Here is a 27,728-nt window from a genome sequence, read left to right on the forward strand (position 1 = left end):
TTTACCCATGGCCAGAATCACTGAACCCATTCCTGTCCTCCTGGAATAGCTCGGGTAACTTGCAAAATGATCACAAAAGAAGCTTCTTAATCAGTGGCGTGCAAAGGGAAGAGCCGAAAGTGTAGTGGCCCAGGGCATCCAAATGTGGGGAAGCATCCAATTAGAGAGGGAAATAAGATAGTGATTTGGGGCATACAATCAATGGGTTGGCCCCGGGCATCAGCAGACCTCTGCACGCCATTGTTCCTAATTCGACGACGGCGGTGAGTGAAACTCAAGAGTGTACATGATTGGTTCAGAGAACCGATAAGTTTTATTAATTAGACACATATGCAACACTTGTGTATCTTTAATGAGGAAACGTTTCGCCACACAGTAGCTTCATCAGTCCATACACAGGAGAATGGTGTCTGACACAGCAACATCTTGGGATCTTAATTCAGGAAATTCTTCACTTGCCTAACCCTTGGGCACGACCTACTTCCACATTGGACAAATGTGATACCACCTACGACTGCTGCACTTCATCATCTGCCTACAGTATATAAGCTACTTCTTCGCTCATATGCTGTATACTTTTCATGATTGATGGACTGACTGCATCGACTCAAGGCTGAGGGACTGATTACTTCAAACTCCTCCATTCTCCTTTGTATGGACTAATGAAGCCACTGTGTGGCGAAACGTTTCCTCATTAAAGATACACAAGTGTTGCACAAGTGTCTAATTTATCAAGCTCAGGAGTATTGGTGCAGATCTGATCATCTCACGAGTAAAACACCGTGAAATTTTTATTCCCGTTCAATCAGGTTACCTTTTTCATGGATAAAATCCGATTACCTCCAGTTTCTCAGTCACAGTTCTGGTTCAGTGTTTCCACACCAATATACTAATACACTGCTGCTGCTGCTACTACTACTACTACTACTACTACTACTACTACTACTACTACTACTACTACTACTACAACTACTACTACTACTACTACTACAACTACTGCAAGTACTACTACTACTGCTAGTACTATTACTACTACTGCTACTACTACTACTGCTACTACTACTACTACTACTACTACTACTGCTACTACTACTACTACTACTACTACTACTACTACTACAACTACTGCTAGTACTACTACTACTGCTAGTACTACTACTACTACTACTGCTAGTACTACTACTACTGCTAGTACTACTACTACTACTGTTAGTACTACTACTACTACTGCTAGTACTACTACTACTGCTACTACTGCTACTACTACTACTACTGCTAGTACTACTACTACTGCTAGTACTACTACTACTGCTACTACTACTACTACTGCTAGTACTACTACTACTGCTAGTACTACTACTACTACTACTGTTAGTACTACTACTACTACTGCTAGTACTACTACTACTGCTAGTACTACTACTACTACTGCTACTACTACTACTACTACTACTACTACTACTGCTAGTACTACTACTACTGCTGCTAGTACTACTACTACTACCACTGCTAGTACTACTACTACTACCACTGCTAGTACTACTACCACTGCTAGTACTACTACCACTGCTAGTACTACTACTACTACTACCACTGCTAGTACTACTACCACTGCTAGTACTACTACTACTACTAATAATAATGATAATAATAATAATAATAATAATAATAATAATAATAATAATAATAATAATACCTTTAGGCGCTCTATGACTTTTACAGTTTAGTTCTTCTTATTAAACATCAACAAACAATCTTAAGAAGACCTTCTTGAAAAAGAGAACATTCTTTTATAATCATGATAAACGCTAAACCCACGGGGGTTCATACTGTGCATGGGGAATGAGACAAAATCAAATATGACCAGAGGAAAGGGTGATTAACTCTCTTAAGATAATAGTCGCTAATCTCGGGTCGCCTCCTCCCTAATGATAGGTGACCTCTTCTACGGCAGATGCACTCGTTCCTTATTGTCAACTTGGGAGTGGGCGACTTTCTGATGGGGGTATACCTAGTGATAGTAGCGGCCGTTGACCTGCAATATCGAGGCGTGTATGCTGCCTACGAGCTCTCCTGGAGGACCTCTGCCCTCTGTCAACTGGCTGGATTCATCAGCACCTTCTCTTCTGAGCTCTCTGTCTTCACTCTCACAGGTAGGTCCTACTCCGAGGTCTTCTTCCGGGCTTGCTGTTTTCACCCTCCAGGATGACCATATTCTAAATTCTTCCTCCTCTCCTTACTCCTTTCTGCTTTCAATTGGACTGATGAAGCCACTGTGTGGCGAAACGTTTCCTTAATAAAGTTTCCTATATGTTGCATAAGTGTCTCAGTTTTCAACTTATCGGTTTTGAAAACCATTTATCACATAGAGGGAAAATGTATGAGAATATAATGGTACCAACTCTCTTATATGGGTTTGAAGCATGGGTGGTGAATGTTGCAAGAAGGAGAAGGCTGGAGGCAGTAGAGATGTCGTGTCTGATGACAATGTGCGGTGTATATGTAATGCAGAGAAACCGTAGATTAGAGATTTGAAGGAGCTGTAGAGTTTCTGAAAGTATTATCTGGCTGAGGAGGGGTTGTTGAGGTGGTTCGGACATTTGGAGAGGATTTATACTACTTGTAGGTCGTATAAACCAGTAGGGAAAAGAAGGCGATGTAGGGGTCTTCCTAGGAAACGTTGGAGGTAGGGCTGAAGGAGTTTTTTACGTGCAAGGGTCTTGGACTTCCAGCAAGCATGATTAAGCGTATTAGATAGGAGTGAATGGAGACAAATGGTTTTTAAGTCTTGCCGTACTGTGAGCAAAGTAATATTTACGAAAGGATTCAGGAAACCGGTTAGCTGAACTTGAGTCGTTAAGGTGGGAAGTACTGCACCTGCGCTCTGAAGGAGGGGTGTTGATATGCTGCTGTGAAGATTGAGACACTTATGCAGCATATGGGAATCTTTATTCAGGAAACGTTTCGCCACACAGTGGCTTCAGCATATGGGAATAAAGATTCCCATATGCTGCATAAGTGTCTCAATCTTCAACTTGTCGGTTTTTCAAACCATTCATCACATATGCTGCTGTAATGTAGTCGCTCCTCTGGCAAAACAGTGATGGAGTGAATGATGAAAATAGTGTTTTTTCTTTTCCAGGTCACCCAACCTTGGTGGGTGATCCGAGAAAAATATTATTAGCTTTGTAAGTGGGTTGACAATACTGAAGATTTTTAATATTTTTTAATTAAGCATCGTCTCCTGGCCTCGTCGGTCTCATTATCAATAACCTCAGGGTAGCCACACACAACAACTGTTTCCACAACCTAATGCTTTTATTAAATGGAATAATACCCATACTGCAAGTGAAGCATCTTGCAGAATATATAGACTGATAGCTTTGTATATTTCAAATTGTACTTGCACAGAGAGTTTACCTTTAATTCCTTATATAGGAATTATAGCATTCTTGACTGGTGGTGAACAGATAACATGGAGCCTTAATCACCCTCGTGTTGTAGAAATCCTTTAAACTCCATTGACCAACTATATGCAGGTACTCGCAGTATGTTTAACCCATATACAATATAGTGGCCATACACTACACGAGTGCCACTCGCTAAATATTATAACAACCAACCCTCTACAGTGATCACAGTGGATCGCCTGATAGTCATCAAGTTTCCCTTCGGCGTGCGGATGGTTGAGGGTGGCGTGACGAGGATGGTGATGGTGTGGGTGTGGTTATTAGTGGGCTTCCTCTCTGCCCTCCCCCTCACCCACCTCGAATACTTCGGTAACTTCTACGGTCGATCAGGCGTGTGTCTGGCGCTGCACATCACCAACGAGAAGCCAAACGGCTGGGAGTACGCAGTTTTTATTTTCTTAGGTACGGCATCGTTGTTTTGAAATTAATTATATTTACTTCAAAAAATTTTAGCGAAACACTAATTTGAACTAAAAACGATTTTTTTCCTTAATCCCGAGTGAATCATCTTTATCTTTAAAGGAAAAATTATTTATTTCCACAATTACTTTCTCTGTTGTATGTGTATGATGAACTTAATTTAATCTTCTCCCAAACTTGCAAGAACAGGAACTGAGGTACACCAAGTTCATCCACTCATAGGTAAAGTCTCACTAAAGCGCTCTTGCTTATTATATTAGGTGCATTTTTAAACAGAACTTGCAGACTGGGCCTATAAAGCAACGATCTTTTTTACCAAGCAAACAGAACGTGTGTTAAAAGTGAAAATTTATTTAGAAAAACAGGCCTAAACACCACAAAACCAATCAATTTTATTTATCTTTATTAGTGCTGACTATGTTTAGGCTTACCTAAAACTGGGTGGGCTAAGCGAAGTTACATTACTTAATTTTAGTTAACTCTGTATACCGGTTATTTCTGAACAAATCCCCTGTCTCCCATCAAAGTATGCTGACCCAAGACAAAAACAAACACACCATCATTCTTTAAGTGGCTGTTATGTCAAAATGATCGTGCGGAATCTGTTTACCCCTAGTACTGAAGACAGTCGTCAGTGCTGAAATATTCAAATCATGTGTGTGAGATTTTCCTGTTCACTGTTAGCTTTTTATGACAACAAAAAATCCACATTCTACCTCCTCTTTAAAGAGAGTTTTCTAGAGAATAAAATCCAATGTGTATATTCTCTTCTAAGTTTAGAAAATATAACCAGGATGCTGTCCTTTACAGTTCTGAACTTGCTGTCATTCGGAGTTATCGCCGTCAGCTACGTTCTGATGTACGTGGCTGCCAAGGACACACAGACAGCTGTACGTACACGTACGGAGTCTGGTGGAGGGGACAGAAATATGGCCAAGCGGATGACACTGATCGTAGCAACAGATGCTGCCTGCTGGCTGCCTATCATCTTCCTGGGCATAGCATCTCTCTGTGGCGTCACCATCCCAGCCAAGGTAACATCTCTTTCAAGGTAACATCTCTCCCAAGGTAACATCTCCAACAAGGTAACATCTCTCCCAAGGTAACATCTCTCCCAAGATAACAACCCATTCAAGGCAACCTCCAAGCAAAGGTAACATCCCAGTCAAGGTAACATCCCAGCCAAGGTAACATCCCAGTAAAGGTAACATCCCAGCCAAGGAAACATCCTAGTCAAACTAACATCCCAGATAAGGTAACATTCCAGCCAAGGTAGCATCTCCCCCAAGATAACATCCCAGGAAAGGCAACATCTCTCCCAAGATAACATACATCCCAGTCAAGATAACATCCCAGCCAAGGCATCATTCCAGCCAAAGTAACATCCCAGCTAAGGTAACATCCCAGCCAAGTTAACATCCCAGCCAAGGCAACATCCCAGTCAAGCTAACATCCCAGCCAAGGTAACATACCAACTAAGGTAACATCCCAGCCAAGGTAACAGCCAAGGTAACATCCCAGCCTAGGTAACATCTCAGCCAAGGTAACATCTCAGGCAAGGTAACATCCCAGACAAGCTAAAATCCCAACCGAGGTAACATCCCAGCCAAGGTAACATCCCAGCAAAGGTAACATCTCTCCCAAGATATCATCCCAGAGAAGGTAACATCCTAGCCAAGGTAACATCCCAGTCAAGGTAACATTCCAGCCAAGGTAACATCCCAGCCAAGGTAACATCCCAGCCAAGGCAACATCAAAACCAAGGTAACATCCCAGCCAAGGTAACATCCCAGCCAAGGTAACATCCCAGCCAAGGTAACATCCCAGCCAAGGTAACATCCCAGCCAAGGTAACATCCCATTCAAGCTATAATCCCAACCAAGGTAACATCCCAGCCAAGGTAACATCCCAACAAAAATTAACATCTCTCCCAAGATATCATCCCAGAGAAGGTAACATCCCAGCCAATATAACATCCCAGCCAAGGTAACATACCAGCCAAGGCAACATCCCAGCCAAGGAAACATCCCAGCCAAGGTAACATTCCAGCCAAGGTAACATCCCAGCCAAGGTAACATCCCAGCCAAGGCAACATCCCAGTCAAGGTAACATCCCAGCCAAGGTAACATCCCAGTAAAGGTAACATCCCAGTAAAGGTAACATCCCAGCCAAGGTAACATCCCAGCCAAGGTAACATCCCAGCCAAGGTAACATCCCAGCCAAGGTAACATCCCAGTCAAGCTAAAATCCCCCCAACCAAGGTAACATCTCTCCCAAGATATCATCCCAGAGAAGGTAACATGGCAGCCAATGTAACATCCCAGTCAAGCTATAATCAAAACCAAGGTAACATCCCAGCCAAGGTAACATCCCAGCCAAGGTAACATCCCAGCCAAGGCAACATCCCAGCCAAGGTAACATCCCAGCCAAGGTAACATCCCAGTCAAGCTATAATCCCAACCAAGGTAACATCCCAGCCAAGGTAACATCCCAGCAAAGGTAACATCTCTCCCAAGACATCATCCCAGAGAAGGGAACATCCCAGCCAATGTAACATCTCAGCCAAGGTAACATACCAGCCAAGGTAACATCCCAGCAAAGGTAACATCCCAGCCAAGGTAACATCCCAGTCAAGCTAACATCCCAGTTAAGGTAACATTCCAGCCAAGGTAACATCTCTCCCAAGATAACATCCCAGGGAAGGTAACATCCCAACCAAGGCAACATCTTAGTCAAAGTAACATCTCACTCAAGGTTACATCTCACTCAAGGTAACACCTCACCCAAGGTAACATCTCACTCAAGGTAACATCTCACTCAAAGTAACATCTCACTGAAAGTAACATCTCACTCAAGGTAACATCTCACTCAAGGTAACATCTCACTCAAAGTAATATCTCACTCAAGGTAACATCTCACTCACGGTAACATCTCACTCAAAGTAATATCTCACTCAAGGTAACATCTCACTCAAGGTAACATCACTAAAGGTAACATCTCACTCAAGGTAACATCACTAAAGGTAACATCTCACTCAAGGTAACATCACTCAAGGTAACATCTCACTCAAGGTAACATCTCACTCAAGGTAACATCTCACTCAAGGTATCATCTCACTAAAGGTAACATCTCACTAAAGGTAACTTCTCACTCAAGGTAACATCACTAAAGGTAACATCTCACTCAAGGTAACATCACTAAAGGTAACATCTCACTCAAGGTAACATCACTCAAGGTAACATCTCACTCAAGGTATCATCTCACTCAAGGTAACATCTCACTCAAAGTAACATCTCACTCAAAGTAACATCTCACTCAAGGTATCATCTCACTCAAGGTAACATCTCACTCAAAGTAACATCTCACTCAAAGTAACATCTCACTCAAGGTAACATCTCACTCAAGATAACATCTCACTCAAGGTAACATCTCGCTCAAGGTAACATCTCACTCAAAGTTACATCTCACTCAAGGTAACATCTCGCTCAAGGTAACATCTCACTCAAAGAAACATCTCACTCAAAGTAACATCTCACTCAAAGTAACATCACACTCAAGGTAACATCTAACTCAAGGTAACATCTCACTCAAGGTAACTTCTCACTAAAGGTAACATTTCACTCTAGGTAACTTCTCACTAAAGGTAACATTTCACTCTTGGTAAGTTCTCACTAAAGGTAACTTCTCACTAACGGTAACATTTCACTCTAGGTAACTTCTCACTAAAGGTAACATTTCACTCTTGGTAACATCTCACTAAAGGTAACATCTCACTGAAGATAACATCTCACTAAAGGTAACATCTCACTAAAGGTAACATCTCACTAAAGGTAACATCTCACTAAAGGTAACATCTCACTAAAGGTAACATCTCACTAAAGGTAACATCTCACTCAAAGTAACTTCTCACTAAAGGTAACATCTCACTCAAGGTAACATCTCACTCAAGGTAACATCTCACTAAAGGTAACATCTCACTAAAGGTAACATCTCACTCAAGATAACATCTCACTCAAGGTAACATCTCACTCAAGATAACATCTCACTCAAGGTAACATCTCACTCAAGGTAACATCTCACTAAAGGTAACATCCCAGCCATGGATGGTACGATGCCAATTTTTGTCCGACATTGATATACAATTTCCGGCTGATACTCAGACGTTTACTGGTTGTTTTTATTTTTAAAATTATAATGACGCTATTCAGTGGTATTAAATAACACAACAAGGTTAAATATTAAGTAACTTAAGTTCCTTGAGATGATAATTTTACTTGGCCTGTTGTGTTAGTTACTGGCTGTCAAAGGCACTTGTCGATAGTGTATGTACTTGTGTGAATATGTGTGTGTGTGTGTGTGTGTGTGTGTGTATGTGTGTGTGTGTGTGTGTGTGTGTGTGTGTGTGTGTGTGTGTGTGTATGTGTGTGTGTGTGTGTGCGTGTGCGTGTGCGTGTGCGTGTGTGTGTGTGTGTGTGTGTGTGTGTATGTGTATGTATGTATGTGTGTGTGTGTGTGTGTGTGTGTGTGTGTGTGTGTGTGTGTGTGTGTGTGTGTGTGTGTGGGTGTGTGTGTGCGTGTGTGTGTGTGTGTGCTCACCTAATTGTGGTTGCAGGGATCGATTCGTAGCTCCTGGACCCTGCCTCTTTATTGGCCGCTACTAGGTCACTCCCTGTTCCGTGAGCTTTATCATACCTCCTCTTTAAGCTATGTAGGGATCCTGCCTCCACTACATCACTTGAGGAAATACTTCCTAACATCTCTGTGACTCATCTGAGTCTTCAGCTTCCAATTGTGACCCCTTGTCGCTGTGTCCTATCACTGAAAAATCTACACTCTGTCCACCTTTTCGATTCTTGTCAATATTTTATGTGTTGTTATCATGTCCCCCTTGTCGTTCATCTTCTCCAGTGTCGTCAGGTCAGTTTTCCTTAGCTCCACGACTGTTCCGGCTGCAAACCTTTGCACTTTCTCTAATTTCCTGACTTGCTTGGCCAGTTGTGGGTTCCAAACTGGTGCTGCGTACTCCAATATGGGCCTGACATACACGGTGTACAGGGTCCTGAACGACTCCCTATTGGAATGTCGGAATGCAGTTCTTTGGTTCGGTAGTCGCCCATATGCTGCAGCAGTTATTTGGTTGATGTGCGCCTCGGGAGACGTGCTCGGTATTATTCTCACCCCTAAGATCCTTTTCCTTAAGTGAAGATTGCAGCCTTTGGCACCCTAGACTGTACTCTCTCTCTGCGGTCTTCTTTGCCCTTCCCCAATCTTCATGACTTTGCACCTGGTGGGGTTGAACTCCAGGAGTCAGTTTCTGGACCAGGTCTTCAGCCGGTCCAGATCCCTTTGTAGTCCTGCCTGCTCCTCCTCCGATTGAATTCTCCTCATTAACTTCACATTGTCTGCATACAGGGACACTTCTGAGTCTATTTCTTCCATCATGTCATTCACATATGCCAGAAACAGCACCGTCCTGCGAATGATCTCTCTCTGTAACCCCGCTCTTCACTGGTGCCCACTCTGAAACCTTGTCAACGTACCATGACTCACTGATGCCTTCCTGTCAGGTATTCTCTGATCCATTGAAGTGCCTTTCTTGTTAAACCTACCTGGTCTTCCAGCTTTTGCAATGATCTCTTGTGCGAGACTGTGTCTGAAGCCTTCTTACAGTCAAAGAAAATGCAGTCTACCCAACTCACTCTCTCTGTTGTCTTACTGCTGTCACCTTGTCATAGAAGTACAGTAGGTTTGTGACAGGATTTCCCGTACTTAAATCCGTGCTGCGAATGTCGTTGAATAGCAGTCAGCAGGACTCGATACTGCTTACTGGGGTGGACACATACCCAGGCATCGCTCTAGATCACTCGGCCATCACATATGCTACATAAGCTGGGCAGTATCGAGTCCTGCTGACTGCGATCTTACTCTGTATATACCCGCTTGTGTCTGCGTCGTACATTGATAAAAAAAATCGCTTGTGAGGTCAGAGCATACAGGAGGAGATTGAAATAGCTTGAATCCATGCTTGAGGCTGACTGACGTGCCCGGGCTGGGAGAGAAACATGGCATGTGAACCAGGCTGTCCAGTCGATGTGACATTTGTGATGGCCGAGTGGTCTAGAGCGCTGCCTGGGAATCTGTCCGCCCCAGTAAGCAGTAGCGAGTCCTGCTGACTGCGATCTTTCTCTGTATATATATATATATATATATATATATATATATATATATATATATATATATATATATATATATATATATATATATATATATATATATTAATTATATATAAGATTATGTGGTGAAAGATTGGATATCAGATTGGAGGGAGAGAGTATGGAGGAGGTGAATGTCTTCAGATATTTGGGAGTGGACGTGTCAGCGGATGGGTCTATGAAAGATGAGGTGAATCATAGAATTGATGAGGGGAAAAGGGTGAGTGGTGCACTTAGGAGTCTGTGGAGACAAAGAACTTTGTCCTTGGAGGCAAAGAGGGGAATGTATGAGAGTATGGTTTTACCAACGCTCTTATATGGGTGTGAAGCATGGGTGATGAATGTTGCAGCGAGGAGAAGGATGGAGGCAGTGGAGATGTCATGTCTGAGGGCAATGTGTGGTGTGAATATAATGCAGAGAATTCGTAGTTTGGAAGTTAGGAGGAGGTGCGGGATTACCAAAACTGTTGTCCAGAGGGCTGAGGAAGGGTTGTTGAGGTGGTTCGGACATGTAGAGAGAATGGAGCGAAACAGAGTGACTTCAAGAGTGTATCAGTCTGTAGTGGAAGGAAGGCGGGGTAGGGGTCGGCCTAGGAAAGGTTGGAGGGAGGGGGTAAAGGAGGTTTTGTGTGCAAGGGGCTTGGACTTCCAGCAGGCATGCGTGAGCGTGTTTGATAGGAGCGAATGGAGACAAATGGTTTTTAATACTTGACGTGCTGTTGAAGTGTGAGCAAAGTAACATTTATGAAGGGATTCAGGGAAACCGGCAGGCCGGACTTGAGTCCTGGAGATGGGAAGTACAGTGCCTGCACTCTGAAGGAGGGGTGTTAATGTTGCAGTTTAAAAACTGTAGTGTAAAGCACCCTTCTGGCAAGACAGTGATGGAGTGAATGATGGTGAAAGTTTTTCTTTTTCGGGCCACCCTGCCTTGGTGGGAATCGGCCAGTGTGATATATATATATATATATATATATATATATATACATTTATATATATATATATATATATATATATATATATATATATATATATCACTCCATCACTGTCTTGCTAGAGTGCGCCTACATTACAGTTAAAAAAAGTGTAACAAAACCCGTCCTTCAGAGTGCAGACACTGTACTTACCATCTTTAGGACTCACGTCCGGCCTGCTGGTTCCCCTGAATCCCTTCATAAATGTTACTTTGCTTACATTCCAACAGCACATGAGGTCATAAAAACCATGGTAACACGTGTCCAGAACAACTTCCATTCCAAATAATCTGATCTTTACCTTCAAAAGGCAGATATTTTGAACCCATCCACAACGATGAATGATTCATTCGCCAACAAATATCCACATATTTTGGTTTCTGGGGTTTAATGGCTTCAATAATATGGACTTATAATTTACGAAAATTTCATCCTGATTTAATGAATTCCAGAATGCAGAAAAATTTAATCTCATCCAAGATTGAATAACCTACAGTACCTCATACTCCCTTAAGACAGGTGTTTTTTTTTTAACCTTTCTTTACTGCAGGTATCAGTCACGTTTAACAATAAAAAATGTGGTTAATATATTCGGCCTTTGAAGAGACCATCTACAGACGATGAAGAGGCTTCTAGCGGTCCCTAAGTTGGTATCTGACTCAAGCTGAAATAAATACACCACTGCACTTTTGTTTTCCTAGATAGTGTTGTCCTTTCTTTCTAGAAACATGTATTTCTCAACCACTTTTACAGTGACTAAGCACGTGCTTGTGTTCCCATGACAGATGTTCTCGTGGTAACAGTGACTAACGAAGTTCTTGTGTTGCCATGACAGGTGTTCTCGTGGGAACAGTGACTAACGACGTTCTTGTCTTGCCATGACAGGTGTTCTCGTGGATTGCAGTGTTCGTATTGCCGCTGAACGCCGCCATCAACCCTGTGCTGTACACGTTGTCAACGGCACCTGTGAGGAAGAGACTGCGGCACCTGCGGCGCGGTGTCTCCACTGTACACTCCAAGTCTGCGTCAGCAGTGTCAGGTCAGCAAGTCTATGTCAGCAGTGTCAGGTCAGGTGCTACACCTGCATCCATCTCTCAAGGGAGGGCAAGGTCTTGCTGCTATCCAACACTTCTTGAGTAAACTTCAAAGTTTTAGAGCAATCTTTCCTTCACTGAACCAAACCTGATTACCTATCACTATAACCATGTAGCTCTTTACAATGTTAATAATGAAATACTACTACTACTACTACTACTACTACTAATAATAATAATAATAATAATAATAATAATAATTATGATAATAAAAATAATAATAATTACATTTCCAATGTTAATAATGAAATACTACTACTAGTACTACTACTACTACTACCACTACTATTACTACTATTACTCTTACTACTACTACTATTACTACTACTGCTACTACCACTACTATTACTACTACTATTATTACTACTACTACTATTACTACTACTACTACTACTACTACTACTACTACTACTACCACTACTACTACTACTATTACTACTACTACTATTACTACTACTACTACTACTACTACTACTACCATCACTACTATTACTACTACTACTATTACTACTACTACTACTACTACTACTACTACTACTACTACTACTACTACTACTACTACTACTACTACTACTGCTACTACTACTACTGCTGCTACTACTACTACTACTACTACTACTAATAATAATAATAATAATAATAATAATAGTTAATAATAATAATTAATAATAATAATAATTTAGAAGGTACAATACAGTTAAGCAGTAGTTGAATTATAAGGATACTGGTATTTGTGAATGCTGGAGAAAATAGAAAGAAGGTACCTAGGGACTGGCAAGAGCATTCATAATTAATTCGTATGAAACAATTAGATTAAGAAAGGGTGTAAAAATTATCTAAGAATAAGCCTGTTAAGTGTAGCTATTAAAGTGCATGATAGAATTATTTTGCATGAGTTAGGGGTAATGCAGAGAGTAGGATTGTAAATAACAAAAAGGCACAATACTCCCTCCTTCTCTCCTTTTTGTTAGTGTGACTTTGTAAATGGTCCAAGTCGGACCGAAACGTCGTCGTAAGCTCGTCTCTCCTATTTGCGGGTTATTTGTTTGGAGTAGGATTGTAGAAGAACTCTGAAGATATAGGACGGGTAGGGGATATGCAGACAAAGTATTTACATTTGAAGCATTTGTGTGTCTAGTACTAAGATGAAGGTAAGGAACTGCTTGTCGCATTCGTTGATATAGAAATAATATATATGGAAGCAATAAAGCAGATATTGCAAATTTATAGACTAACCGTATGTTGTAATATAAACAGTATAAAGTATTATGCAGAGAGTAAGACCAACATTATGTTATATAAGAGAGAAGGGGACCATTTTTCAGTAGGCCTCAGACAAGGCTGTGTGATGTTTCCGTAGTTGTTTAATATATTTATAAGAGGCTGTTAAAGAAGTGTTAGGGAGAGGAGCAAGCATAAACGATAATTGAAGTGGGAATTTTCACAGTTGCCCATTGCTGATGACCGGGTACCTAGGAGAGAATCTGAAGACAAGTTGCACAGGTTACTGGAGGGAGGTGGCAGTGTGGATTTCTGTTTTAAAATAACGTCTTGCTTGCCCAGCTGGATTTTTTCATGATGACAGAATATATTTGTCTAAATATCTTCCAGTTAATGCTTTTATTACATCATATATTAATAATCGGTTACTGTTTACTGTTACCAAAGTCATCACTGATAATATCAAGGTGATGAAACTAACAAAAGTTTTAGACCATGAAAGATCAAACAACAGACCGAAGGAAGCGGGGAGGAAGGTAATGATGTCTCAACCGTAGAGTAAATAAAAGTCGCGGTTGTATGAATGATGGTGAATGTGTTTCGTTCTCAGTCACAGTACTTTGCTGGGAGACGACCCGAATACTAAAAATAATAATAATAATAATAATAATAATAATAATAATAATAATAATAATAATAATAATAATAATAATAATAACAATAATAATAATAATAATAATAATCATAGGACTTTGGTTTAAAGTTAATTATATATTTTTACGTACTTAAATGTGTTTGGTTCAAACAATTTCTAAATATGTCACGTACACGTACATACACTCACGTACACATCTGTGAATCTCTCATGTACACGCTTTTTTTAAACGTTGACATGTACACTCATGAACACTGACGCTCATTAACACTGCTGTATAGTGTCACGCACATACCCGTGTACACTCTCAATTACACACTTTGCAATATATCTCGTATACGTACTCATTGCCAGGTATACACTATGACGTACATGTCAATTTACATTCACGTATACACCCGTGTACAATCATGTACACTCTCGTATACATTCAGGAGTTAGCCCGTGCTCACATCTGTGCTCATTATGGAACGTGTACACTCGTGTTAACCTATCATAACATGTACACCCGATATAACATTATGTGACATGTATACCGGTGTATACCTATGACAAGACATGTTCTTTCGTATATATCTTACATAACATGATGTACTCTGTATACTCCTTACATGACATGGAGTGTTCTCTCATGTATTCTTTACATGTTATAACGTGTTCTCCCGTGTATACGTTATTAAACATGACGTGTTCATGCGTCTCTCCCCAACATGACAAGACATGAACACGCACGTGTACCTACCCGTTGTCGGATATAAATGTGGGTATAGTGGATATTTGCCTCCACCATTAAAGATAACAATTATTCTCTATTATTAAATACCATCACTGTATTGTGTGACGCCAATAGGAACGACGTTAGTGTTTATGATGAGTAATATATAATATCTTATGAAAAAGAAAGCGTTGGCTGAGGTTTATTCAACAGAGACACTTAAAGATACATACGTTGAAATGCAGTTATTTCACCGTTTATTTCAACTGTTTTGAACTGTGTACGAATTATAATCTACGTGCAGTTATTATCACCTTTTTCTCCAGACAGCTGTGTGACAACTGTCCCCGTTATGTATGCCTCCCAGCACACATAAGGCGGATTGCCAATAGACCCCCGGCTGTCTTTAAGGCGCTGGACAGGCGCCTGAAGTCAGCGCCGTATGTGATACACCATGAGGCCTGGTCTCAGACCGGGCCGCGGGAGTGTTGACCCCCGAAACCCTCTCCAGGTATACTCCAGGCTTGATATACACTCGTGAGCCACAGTTCAGAGTTGTCGCCAGAGTAATGGTGGTAACGACTCTCACAAACATTCTAACGAACACAAAAAACAAATCCTACAACAAGGCAATGATCGCTGTTTTACACATTACACATTAATCTAGCAACATGCTCAAGCAAACTAAAATTACTGAACTATTGTTAATTAGCAAGTTATCTTATTTAGCAAACAAAATCATTAAAAAATATCTTATTTTTTACATTTCTGGGACAAAATAGCGATTTTCAAAATTTGTCCAGACCGAGACGTCAACACTGACGAGCAAGAAGCAGTGTAGAAGCTGACAGGTCCTTGACAGGTCCAGTACGGTAGAGTCAAGCCTCCCGCCTCTAAGGTAATTAATTACCTTATTTGATTTCAAATAACATACAAAATTACAGAGGCTAATTATATAATAATGCTTGAGGTAGGCGTAGATAACAGGAGTTGCAACCTAAGATACAGTAACTGAACCTTCAGAGAAACACAGCTTGGTTAACGCTTATATTATGCTGAGAAACTTGTTACTCAGTGTTGCCTCAGCTGCTGCTGAATGTTGCCTCAACTGCTGCTGAATGTTGCTCAGTTGCTGCTGAATGTTGCCTCAGCTGCTGCTGAATGTTATCCAGCTGCTGAATGTTGTCCAGCTGCTGAATGTTGTCCAGCTGCTGCTGAATGTTGCTCAGTTGCTGCTGAATGTTGTCCAGCTGCTGCTGAATGTTGCTCAGTTGCTGCTGAATGTTGTCCAGCTGCTGCTAAATGTTGTTCAGTTGCTGCTGAATGTTGCTCAGCTGATGCTGAATTTTGCTCAGCTGCTGTTGAATATTGTCCAGCTGCTGAATGTTGTCCAGCTGCTGCTGAATGTTGTCCAGCTGCTGAATGTTGTCCAGCTGCTGCTGAATGTTGTCCAGCTGCTGCTGAATGTTGTCCAGCTGCTGAATGTTGTCCAGCTGCTGCTGAATGTTGCCTCAGCTGCTGCTGAATGTTGTCCAGCTGCTGAATGTTGTCCTGCTGCTGCTAAATGTTGCTCAGTTGCAGCTGAATGTTGTCCAGCTGCTGAATGTTGTCCAGCTGCTGCTGAATGTTGCTCAGTTGCTGCTGAATGTTGTCCAGATGCTGCTGAATGTTGCCTCAGCTGCTGCTGAATGTTGTCCAGCTGCTGAATGTTGTCCTGCTGCTGCTGAATGTTGCCCAGTTGCTGCTGAATGTTGTCCAGCTGCTGAATGTTGTCCAGCTGCTGCTGAATGTTGCTCAGTTGCTGCTGAATGTTGTCCAGATGCTGCTGAATGTTGCCTCAGCTGCTGCTGAATGTTGTCCAGCTGCTGAATGTTGTCCTGCTGCTGCTGAATGTTGCTCAGTTGCTGCTGAATGTTGTCCAGCTGCTGCTGAACGTTGCTCAGTTGCTGCTGAATGTTGTCCAGCTGCTGAATGTTGTCCAGCTGCTGCTGAATGTTGTCCAGCTGCTGAATATTGCTCAGTTGCTGCTGAATGTTGTCCAGCTGCTGAATGTTGTCCAGCTGCTGCTGAATGTTGCTCAGTTCCTGCTGAATATTGTCCAGATGCTGCTGAATGTTGCCTCAGCTGCTGCTGAATGTTGTCCAGCTGCTGAATGTTGTCCTGTTGCTGCTGAATGTTGCTCAGTTGCTGCTGAATGTTGCTCAGCTGCTGCTGAATGTTGTCCGGCTGCTGCTGAATGTTGTCCAGCTGCTGCTGAATGTTGCTCAGTTGCAGCTGAATGTTGCTCAGTTGCAGCTGAATGTTGCTCGGTTGCAGCTGAATGTTGCTCAGTTGCAGCTGAATGTTGCTCAGTTGCTGCTGAATGTTGTCCAGCTGCTGAATGTTGCTCAGTTACAGCTGAATGTTGCTCTGTTGCTGCTGAATGTTGCTCATCTGCTGCTGAATGTTGTCCAGCTGCTGAATGTTGCTCAGTTACAGCTGAATGTTGCTCAGTTGCTGCTGAATGTTGCTCAGTTGCTGCTGAATGTTGTCCAGCTGCTGCTGAATGTTGCTCAGCTGCTGCTGAATGTTGTCCAGCTGCTGAAAGTTGCTCAGTTGCTGCTGAATGTTGTCCAGCTGCTGCTGAATGTTGCTCAGCTGCTGCTGAATGTTGTCCAGCTGCTGAATGTTGCTCAGTTGCTGCTGAATGTTGTCCAGCTGCTGCTGAATGCTGCTCAGCTGCTGCTGAATGTTGTCCAGCTGCTGCTGAATGTTGCTCAGTTGCTGCTGAATGTTGCTCAGTTGCTACTGACTGTTGCCTCAGCTGCTGCTGACTGTTGCGTCAGCTGCTGCTGACTGTTGCCTCAGCTGCTGCTGACTGTTGCCTCAGCTGCTGGTGACTGTTGCCTCAGCTGCTGCTGACTGTTGCCTCAGCTGCTGCTGACTGTTGCGTCAGCTGCTGCTGACTGTTGCCTCAGCTGCTGCTGACTGTTGCTTTATTAACAGCATCCACATTAATGTTGTTTATGAGTGATGTGGTTTTTATTTAATGTCAGTGATTTAGTTTATAATCTTTCCTTGATGTAATATTCATTTGTTCCAGAAATAAATCTGCTGGAAGAACTTTTGGTTAAAAGTCTGGAACCAGATCTTTAAACATATGTTAATAAGGAAAAAAATGGATTTGTTTTTACTAGTGGGAGAACTGGACCTACCTCGCATGGGCCAGTAGGCCTGCTGCCGTGTTCCTTCTTTCTTATGGTCTTATAACAGTATATAATGAAAATCATTATTCTGACTCATCATTGTTGTTTGACTAAACGAGACAGGAAATGACCGAGCATTTCTTTTATTATCACTAAATTGCATTATACTCCTCAGTGAAGTAACTTGGCGACTTTCATTCCAGTAAGGTTAGATGAGCATTTTTGTAATGTCGTCAGTGCGTCCTTGCGATTTTTTGTATCAGAATGAAATCTTTAAATGCTTCAACAAGCATTTCGTGACGAAGCAATGGGTAGGACAGTATTCTGACTGATTTGCTCGATTCAAAGCCGGATGAATGTCAGTTGAGGATGATGAACACTCCAGTCGTCCATGAACATCAAAAACAGTTGCAGGCATTAAAAAAGTGAAGAAGATTATTCACAAAGTTCGTCAATCAGGACACTGCAAGTGCTGTGGGAAATTTTTCATAGGTCGTGTCAAATCATTTTGACTGAAAATTTGCATATGAGGCTATTGGCTGGGAAATTTGTAATCCCGCTGCTGACTCAAGACCATCGTTTTCTGGCCAAAAACAACATGGCGGTCATCCCTCCCTCCCTCTGCTTCCTAGACCTAGTTCTGTGTGATTTCTTTCTTTTCCCCAAAATATCAAAATTGTACACACGTGGAGGAGAATCACAGGCCGTGCTAGACACCATTAAGAAAGAAGAGTTCCAGATATGTTTCGAGAAATGGGAGAAACGCTGAGAACAGTGTATAGACTTTCAAAGAGAGGACTTTGAGGGCGACAACTTGTATATAGGCCTCTTGTATATAGGCTCAGTCTCTATTTTATATTTTAAAGTATTCATGAATGATGTTGAATAAATGACATACATCCTTAATGCTGCTCGTTTTATCAAATGGTTTAAAACCCCTGTTAACCAACTATTAACTATTAAACTCCCATTAACCAACTATTAACCATTAGCTTCTTTACATGTCACAGCAATTTTCAAACACTTTCACCTCACCTATAGAATCACTGTCTTACTAGAAGTGTGTTGACATCACTGTTCGGACAGCCTTCCAACTGTGAAATCCCTACTTCCCTTTCCGAGTACATTCACTTCCAGGACTCAAGTTCGGCTAACTAGTTTCCCTGAATCCCTTCATAAATGTTACCTTCCACACACTCCAGTAGCAGGTCAGGTCATAGAAAAAACTTGACTACACTCATTCCTATCTAATGTCCTGGATATCAAAGCCTCCTTTATCCCCTTCCCTCCAACCTTTCCTGGGATAACCCCTGACCCTCCAGCCCTCCACCCCAGATTTATACACCCTCCTAGTCATCTTATTTTGCCTCAGTTTCTCTACATTTTCAAAACCTCTTAACAACCTTTCCTCAGACGTTCAAATAATATTTTAGTTAACCACACCTTTTTCTAATCTTCAAACTTAGAATTCCCTGGGTAATATTCACGTCACACATTACAATTAAACACTACATTCCCACTGCCTCCACTGCTTCAACTTATAAAATCCATGCTTTATACTCTTATAAGAGAATTAGTACTACTATTCTTTCCACATTTTCTTTTTTGCCTCCATGGATAGAGTTCTTTGTCTTTACGGTTGTCTAGATGATCGACTCACCTTCTTTCCTTCGTTACTTTTAGGATTTACCTCATGTCACATCGGCACATGTGCCGACAAGTCCACCCAAATATCTGAACCCTTTTGTTTTCTCAATACTTCCTTCCTCCAATCGGATATCAAGTCTTTCATTTCCTAGATTTTTTTTTTTACACTCATTACTTCGTTCTTTCCTGTGTTCACTTTTTATTTTTTTACATACTCTCTCAGACTATTCCACCAACCCTTACAACTTCTCTTCAGAATTTCCCCCCAAAACCGTAGTATCGAAGGTAGCAACCGCAACATCTCACATCCCAACATTCACTTCTTTTATAATACCATCTATAAATATATTAAACACCAATGGTGCTACCAAACTTTCCTGATTAATTTAGCTGGAAAAGAATCACTCTCCAACATACCCTAACCATTGCCTCGCTATCCACATGAACACTCTTTCCTGTTTAAAGTAACCTACCACCCATCCCATACATTTGCAACCTCTATCACATTGCTTCCCTAGCCACCTAATCATTGTATTGCTCACTTATGTTTTAATGTGAACACTTAGTCTACAAATACCCGACCCTTTCTATAACCTCCTTCCTTTATGGTCCTAATTTTTGTCTTACCCTTAATTCTTTGAATAATAATTCTACCCTACACTTTACCAGGTATATTCAGGCTTTTTGCACATTCCCTTTTATTTTTTTCCTGATTTAAAACAACTATGCATGCTCTCTGCCAATCGATACCCTCTCTCGTCTTTCATGCATATATTAAGCAAATGTACCAACCAATCCTAAACTGTTTCCTCAACTGCTTTCAACATTCTTGTTTTGATTCCAGCTATCCCAGTGCTTTACTCCCTTTCATTTTATTCATTGCCTCTTGCACTTTTCCCCTCACACTCATCTGGCTCTTCCTCACTCCTTGTTTTATGCATGTAAACACTGACTCTTTTCTTTATCAACATCTGACTAGTCATGATATTACCTCCATCATCCTAGTACCGTCACCTATCTATCAAGTGGTTCCCATCAAATATTTTTAATTATTAAATCCATTTGTTCCATAGACTTTCTCAACTTACTGATCTCACCCCTAAACCTTTTCTTATTCTCAGCAAGTGTTTTTAATGCATTTTCACCCACTCTCTCACTGGCTCTTATTTTGCACTCCCTCGCCAATTTTTAACTTCTCTTTTTCTCTCCATATACTCTGTCCTCCGTATATCACCTCCACACTGTAATAACCTTTCATATGATAACTTTTTCCCATACTACCCTTCTTATCTCGTCATACCTTCAATCACTTCTTGCTTCTTGGCCTCCTTCTCTCAGGTACCCACAAACTTCTAACGTACACTCTAATACTGTGTTCTTACACCGAACTCCTTCGACCCTCTCCTTATTACCTATACTCTTTCCAGCTTACCTTTTTCCCCAGTAGCCACTTATATCTTACCCTAATTTATTAACTTTTACCTCACTTTAACTCCTTATCCCCAGTCTACCTCTTACTCTCACTTTAGTCACCAATAAATAATGATCGGATATATCTGTTGCCTCTCTAGAAATTTGCATATCCTGAAGTCTACCCTTCAGACTTCTATCAACTAACACATAGTCTAACTAACGGCTACTATTACACCCTTCGTCTTGGTCTTATGTACTAATTTATTCTCTTTTTCTTTCTTAAATTATTTATTATCTATTCGATAACCTCTTTCTCAACATTGTTCAAGTGGGAGAAACAATTCTAAGGAGCGTAGTAAACCAAGTTTGCAGAGTGAGGGAGATTTAATAATGGGTAGCCATTGTTAAATCTCCCCGACTCTTCAAACTTGGCTTACTACGCCCTCTAGAATTGTTTCTACCATTTAGTATTTAGGTCGTAATAAAAAATAACTCTCATTTGGTTCAAAACTTTCCAAACAATCATTTAACACCTCCCAAATCTCTCTCTCTCTTCTCCCCTCTAAGCACTTTTCTTCCCCAGGGGCATAAGCACTTGCTAAAACTTACTTCCTTCACCCCCTTCCCACGTAATTCTTGAATTTTATGCCCCTGTACCCCCTTATCTCCTCTCATTGGTGATCATTTAATATTGCTGCGTTTGACTACACAGAGATTTGTTTCTCTAAATGTATATGCACAGAGCTGTTTATCTCTGATTGTGTGTATACGCTGTGAGATGCATATATCTCAAAGTCTGTATTCCTAGAGGTTTGCATTTCACAGTATGTGTACATTGAATGGAGTATAGCTGTCACTATATATCTAACTTTTTTCATCTTTATTTTAGGGATTAATGTGTTGATGATTAGAAATGTTCGGATGAACTGCAGCCTTAATGTGCCATGTACAGTCGATAGGTTTCAAGAAAAGGAATATTATTAAAATATATTTATATGAAGTATTAGACCCATATGGGTCAATAAGCACAGCCCTAACAAACTGACTGGTTCTCTCTACAGGTGGGCGTCTTCCGTCGTCCTTCAAGATGCGTATATCGACAGATGTGACGGACCTGGGCCAAACTACAGATTCTGAGACACGAGTCAACGCCAAGTCATCTGTGTGTGTGTATACTCCGGCAGCTCCTGTCTCCACAGAGCTCTCTCGCTATGTCCACGGGACTCCTGAGAGAAGCAGACAAGAGATTGATAATGGTCCTGAAGAGTCTTTGCTGGCCACACTCAATGGTGGTGAGGGAATCCACATGACTCTTTCATTGCAGGATTCATCTGAGGTGTTTCACGAGTATTCGGATCCCGGGGCGATGGAGCTTGTGCCACTGGAGGAGCTCACAACTACTCTTACCAACACCAAGAAGTCTTCCAGCCGTAAGAATAATAAAAAGAAGAACTTCTCGGACAACCGCTACGATTAAGACGAACCAAAACGCCATCTATAGTTTCTTTCCCAGTGTGTATTAGATGTTGATTTCTGGATGATACAACTCTGTATTGATAGGCTTTCAGAAAGTAATATGTAAAGTTTCAAACAGTGTATCTAAAAATGCACGAAATATGAAGTGTCCAGAAAATTAGATGTGGTCCACTTGGGACATTAAATTATCAGCTGAAAGTTTATTTAAAAATATCAACGTTTCTCTCAATTTTCAAACAATCAAGAACTTATTGAGCGTTATATCATATTAATCATTTAACATGATTAATTGGGCTGAAGTAAAATTTGCTCATGTTCATGAAACAATTTATGATACAGTGAATGAAAAGCCAGCATAATAACTGATGCAGGAGCTGGCTGCCTCTCCTGGTAAGCTCGAGGGTTCAAGCCAGTGTTCTTGTTTATCATATAAAACACCACTGAGAACCTGCGATCATCTCTCTCTTGCGTTGACAGAAGTATGGTACTTAAAGATGGTAACCACAAGATGCCTCCGAGAGCCAAGTGTCAGATTTATTTTTTGCTTCGCAGCAACTACGCATTTACAACTATAACATCGAAAAATATATGAAACTCGACCACCATCATTTCCTCTGGCGCATTCTTGTTCAACAATTTAATATCCATTGATCCATCTTATCCGTTCCTCCCACGAAATTGTTCAGTTTTCACTGCTTATGGTTGATTTTGTGGAATATTGGTTTTCTTATCCATGGAATTCCTTTGTTCTTCAGATTTCCGATGATTTAAAATTAGATGCTAAAATCAGTTCATTATTGGCTTTTTTATCATTACTTATGTTGAAAACAGAAACTCTATTGAATATCTCTTATTTTTCATCAGGTCCAAAATTTCATGAGTAGTCTACCTAGAAAAATAAATATCATAAGTAATGGATAACTAAATTATAATGAACACCTGCCAATGTTCAGTAATAGCCCGAATGGAGAGAGAAACTCAGAACATTAATTGGTCTGTGTATATCGATCCCCTTCTGGTATCCTCTTCAGTAGATTCATAAGTGAAAGGAGAGCATAAATATATAGGGAAGGTTGCACCTCGACCCATACACGGGAGTGGCACTTAGGGAGACGTGTCAAGTAGTGAGTAGATGAGAAGACAAGAGTTACCCAAATTTTTAGCTTTACCTCAGGTCTTGTTTGTCTTCTCACCAACTCTTTACTTGACATTTTCCCCTCTCGTACCAATTCCTTGTACAGAATAAGTTGCACTTGTGTATCTGCTGAAGAGGATCCCAGAAGGGGATCCAAATATACAGACCAGTTAACAATCTTCTCAGTTTCTGTCTCCATTTGGGTTATTATTGATCATAAATAAAAGATCGTCATGAATTATGCAAGATTGATAAAAAATATTTGAAAAAAAAAAGCAATTACCATGCACAAAACAATTTTCAGGTATGCGCTACTTTTCGCTTCCTGATCACTGTGTCCCAAACAACATATGTGTAGCCACGTGTGCTGTATATAATGGACAGCGTCCAGTGAATTGGATGCTGATGGGTGGGTATTTGAGTACAAGCATTTCAATTACACTAGTGGTCATTAAGGCTGTATATATAAACTCTGTTTATCGCCACTCGAAAATTCGTTATTCCCAAAACTAAGAATTAAAGGAAACTCGAAGCTAATATACAATGAGAGATATACTCGTACACTCTCGGCGTATATATGGATTGTTTAAAACAGTGATATGTGTTTTTAAGCTGCAAGTTAGTCAGGCCTTCTTTGTCAGAAACAAAATAATTACTTTCTCAGTACAGGTAACGTCAGTTATAGATTAAAACGATGTGTTGACTGGCAGCAAGAGGGAACCACGAGTCATTATACAAGACAGGGAAACACCTTGCTTATATACAAACTGTTAAATACGATCACTAACACACAAACTATATCACCTCAGCGAAGAATGTCGCTTTGAGGAGGTGAGTCAGAGTCTTGAAATCACCACTGTCGCTTCCATCTCCAGTTTCTCAATCTGCTTCTGAATTAATTTCTCCAAAACAATAAACGTAAGCATGCATTCTTAAGCTAGTATTACTCGCCGAAGCATAACAAGTTGGCCAGACTAGTACAAACTAAACCTGCCCAACCGATAATTGCATATTTGACGGTGAATGGCATAATGCGCAATCAGTGGCATACAGTGGATATTCAAGCTTTCTCGAGACGGAAGCTGGAGACACAACGTAAGAAGGAAGGAACACTGCAGCAGGCCTATTGGCCCATACATAGAATATGAGTGATCAGAACAAAATTAATGTTGGACTTCCCTCACAGTCTTGTGGCCCACCGTTTTTTAAGTAATATATTCTAAGTGATACAACGTGTATGGAGAAGTTCAGAGAAGGTTTATAACCTTCAAAAAAAAAAAAAAAAACGTGGTAGACAGAGGTTTTAAACCATGAAGTTTGTGCAGTAATAACTGTCATCTTGTTATGTCAAAGTCTTCTCAGTGGCCAACACTGTCGCGGTGACGAATTATATGCGTCTCGAGGCCTGAAGTATATCGTTTCTAAACTTATTAAATAGTCTAGTCTGACTGTGTAAGTGCGGAAAGCAAAGCTCTGATCCTTTAACAAGTTACATAACTCTTCAAAAAGTAGTGTTTTTTTTATCATTCTTTCCATGACTTTGCTGGAGCAATCAGTCACAGCAACAGGATAGAAAAGAGAAAGGGTCTATATTTGGTACTCGACACAACTAGCACATAACAAGTGTGGACACATGCTCGATGTCCAATTATTGTCGCATAAAGCATCACCAGCACAACCGAGTATTTTACCTTCACAGAATTTTAGGATTTTAGGAAAAGGCAAAGGTCGTGTATAGTGGCAAAAATTTATTGGCTTGAGATCGGACTGAACTTGGTGCTGCAAGAAAGATGGGTGGTAGTTAGTCAAGCTGGTACTGAATGCAGAACACGTCACGATGGTGGTGACTATATCACTGGGGTGTCTGGCGTTCTTAACTCTGAAGGGGAGAGATAGAGTGTTGAGCGTATTTCTTGGTGATGCAGTGGACCTGACCTAGCACGAGCATGTTTAATTTTTTTACGTTTAAACTTTCAAAAGTGCTGCATAGTGAGCTCTTTTTTGAAAATTAGGAAAAATATATTCCTAAGAGCGCTTAATTGCATTCTGAGGTCCATCAGGAAACCTTATGTCTTTGGGGAATTATCGAGGTGTAGAGAAGAGGTAAATTAGCAGCCCTCATGGTTGATAGTGTCAGGTACTGTACCGTTGTGACAATGTCTTTTCTGAATGTATCGAGCTCAGTAACTCATCAGACTAGCCCCAATCTGCTTTCTTGAAATTATAGGAGTTAACTTGAGAACAAATAGGGATGTTGTAATCATAAGATCGAGAAATGATCATGACTCAAGTATCTGCCACTGACGCCCTATGTAAGGTGTTATGTCCGGAGAGCAGTTCCACTGCTGTCGTTCATAAGAGTGATGTTTGAATTTAAAATTATTCTGACAGTTTGTATACCTCTACTGTTTGTTCTGAGGTATGCCAGCTGATATTTATGGACAGTGAAATCTTCTACAGTGAGTTTAAGTTTGTCATCTGTTCACCATCAGTCAAGAATTCGTAACCCATAATTCATAACTAAAAATGTTGTGGTACCCGACAAATAGCATCTGATAGATAATGTGCTGTAAATATTTTGTATGATGATATTTGCATTTATGACAGTAAGCAAATATGTTCAGTAACATCTTATGTGTTATCAAGAGAATGTTAGAAATTATTACATTTTGAGAACAGTGTATAAATTCATCATATGTGATATAGCAGACCTTGAATGACTTGTCGCCATGATGAGTGTAACATAGATTTCACACATTTACCAGAGAAAATAATAAAGATCATATTTAAATACAATAGAAAAGACTTTGTAGGAAGTGTAATTAAAAAAAGACAGTAATAATTATGAATGGTTCTTTCAGTGTAAGCCACGCTTGCTGTGCCCGGTTGCTTGGACACTGTCCATTAACAGAGTAGTTGTGAGGAAACTACAACTCTAACACACTTCTTTTTAGTAATTAGTAACCGTGATTACCAATGTTCATTCATGTGCTTACATATCTGTATAATTGTCAGTGTATAAAAAAGTACAGTGAGTAGACAAATCGATAATAAATAAATGAGTGTGCATCTGCGCGTGTATCCACATGTTTGTGGTTCTTTATATAACTTTCTATCTATTAATCTATTTATCTATATATATGCAAAACAACCACTGTGAAAGAGTAGTGAAATTCCAAGTGCTGTCGTGACTTCTCACATTGATAATGTGAAAAGTCACGAAAACTCTTGGTATTTCACTACTTTTTCACAGTGGTTGTTTTGCATATTCTGATATCACCTGCTTCCTGTGATCTTATTACATTATCCATATCTATCTATCTACATATATATATATATATATATATATATATATATATATATATATATATATATATATATATATATATATATATATATATATATATATATATATATATATATATATATATATATATATATATATATATATATATATATATATATATATATATATATATATATATATATATATATATGCAAAACAACCACTGTGAAAGAATAGAGAAATTCCAAGCGCTTTCGTGACTACTCACATTATCAAGGAACTATGAAAGTAAAGCATCAAAGGAAGGTATATAATGGGTCTAGCCCACACCTCACTATCAGATCCCACAACAAAGAAAACACCTGATGCGCGACTCATAAGAAAGGGAACACTGCAGCAGGCCCGCTGGCCCAACTAGACAGGTCCTTCACACAACCCACCAACAAACTATTCTACCCAAGAAATAAGAAATTTAAAAAAAATATTATTTGTCCAGTTTATTATTAAATTCTTCCCAAATTCTATTATAAATGGATCTAATTTATATAAACTAAAGGAAATATTCATATTATTGTCAAAACTGCTTTTTATGAAACAAGATTCAATTATATTCCTGTCAACCATGGACTTGCTTGATACTACTTTTTCAACTTTTTGAAAATCAATTGGATTGTTAAAATCTCTATTTATTCATGTAAGAGATTTTAACCATCCAATTGATTTCCAAAAAAGTTGAGAAAGTAGTATCAAGCAAGTCCATGGTCGACAGGAATATAATTGAATCTTGTTTCATAAAAAGCAGTTTTGACAATAATATGAATATTTCCT

General features: G+C 40.2%; 1 protein-coding gene across 1 annotated transcript in view; it reads left to right on the forward strand.

The window, feature by feature from the left end:
* Positions 1–26,930, forward strand: part of LOC128691012 (G-protein coupled receptor GRL101-like) — a 605,305-nt gene extending 578,375 nt beyond the window's left edge. The window contains exons 23-27 of the mRNA XM_070089232.1: positions 1,955–2,153; positions 3,633–3,872; positions 4,701–4,924; positions 11,959–12,112; positions 22,065–26,930. Of these exons, the coding sequence (XP_069945333.1) occupies positions 1,955–2,153; positions 3,633–3,872; positions 4,701–4,924; positions 11,959–12,112; positions 22,065–22,480 (1,233 nt within the window). The 3' untranslated portion in view covers positions 22,481–26,930. The remainder of the gene's footprint in view (positions 1–1,954; positions 2,154–3,632; positions 3,873–4,700; positions 4,925–11,958; positions 12,113–22,064) is intronic.
* Positions 26,931–27,728: the final 798 nt, after the last annotated feature.

Source organism: Cherax quadricarinatus, chromosome 27 (genome assembly GCF_038502225.1).
Source record: "Cherax quadricarinatus isolate ZL_2023a chromosome 27, ASM3850222v1, whole genome shotgun sequence".
Lineage (NCBI taxonomy): Eukaryota > Metazoa > Arthropoda > Malacostraca > Decapoda > Parastacidae > Cherax > Cherax quadricarinatus.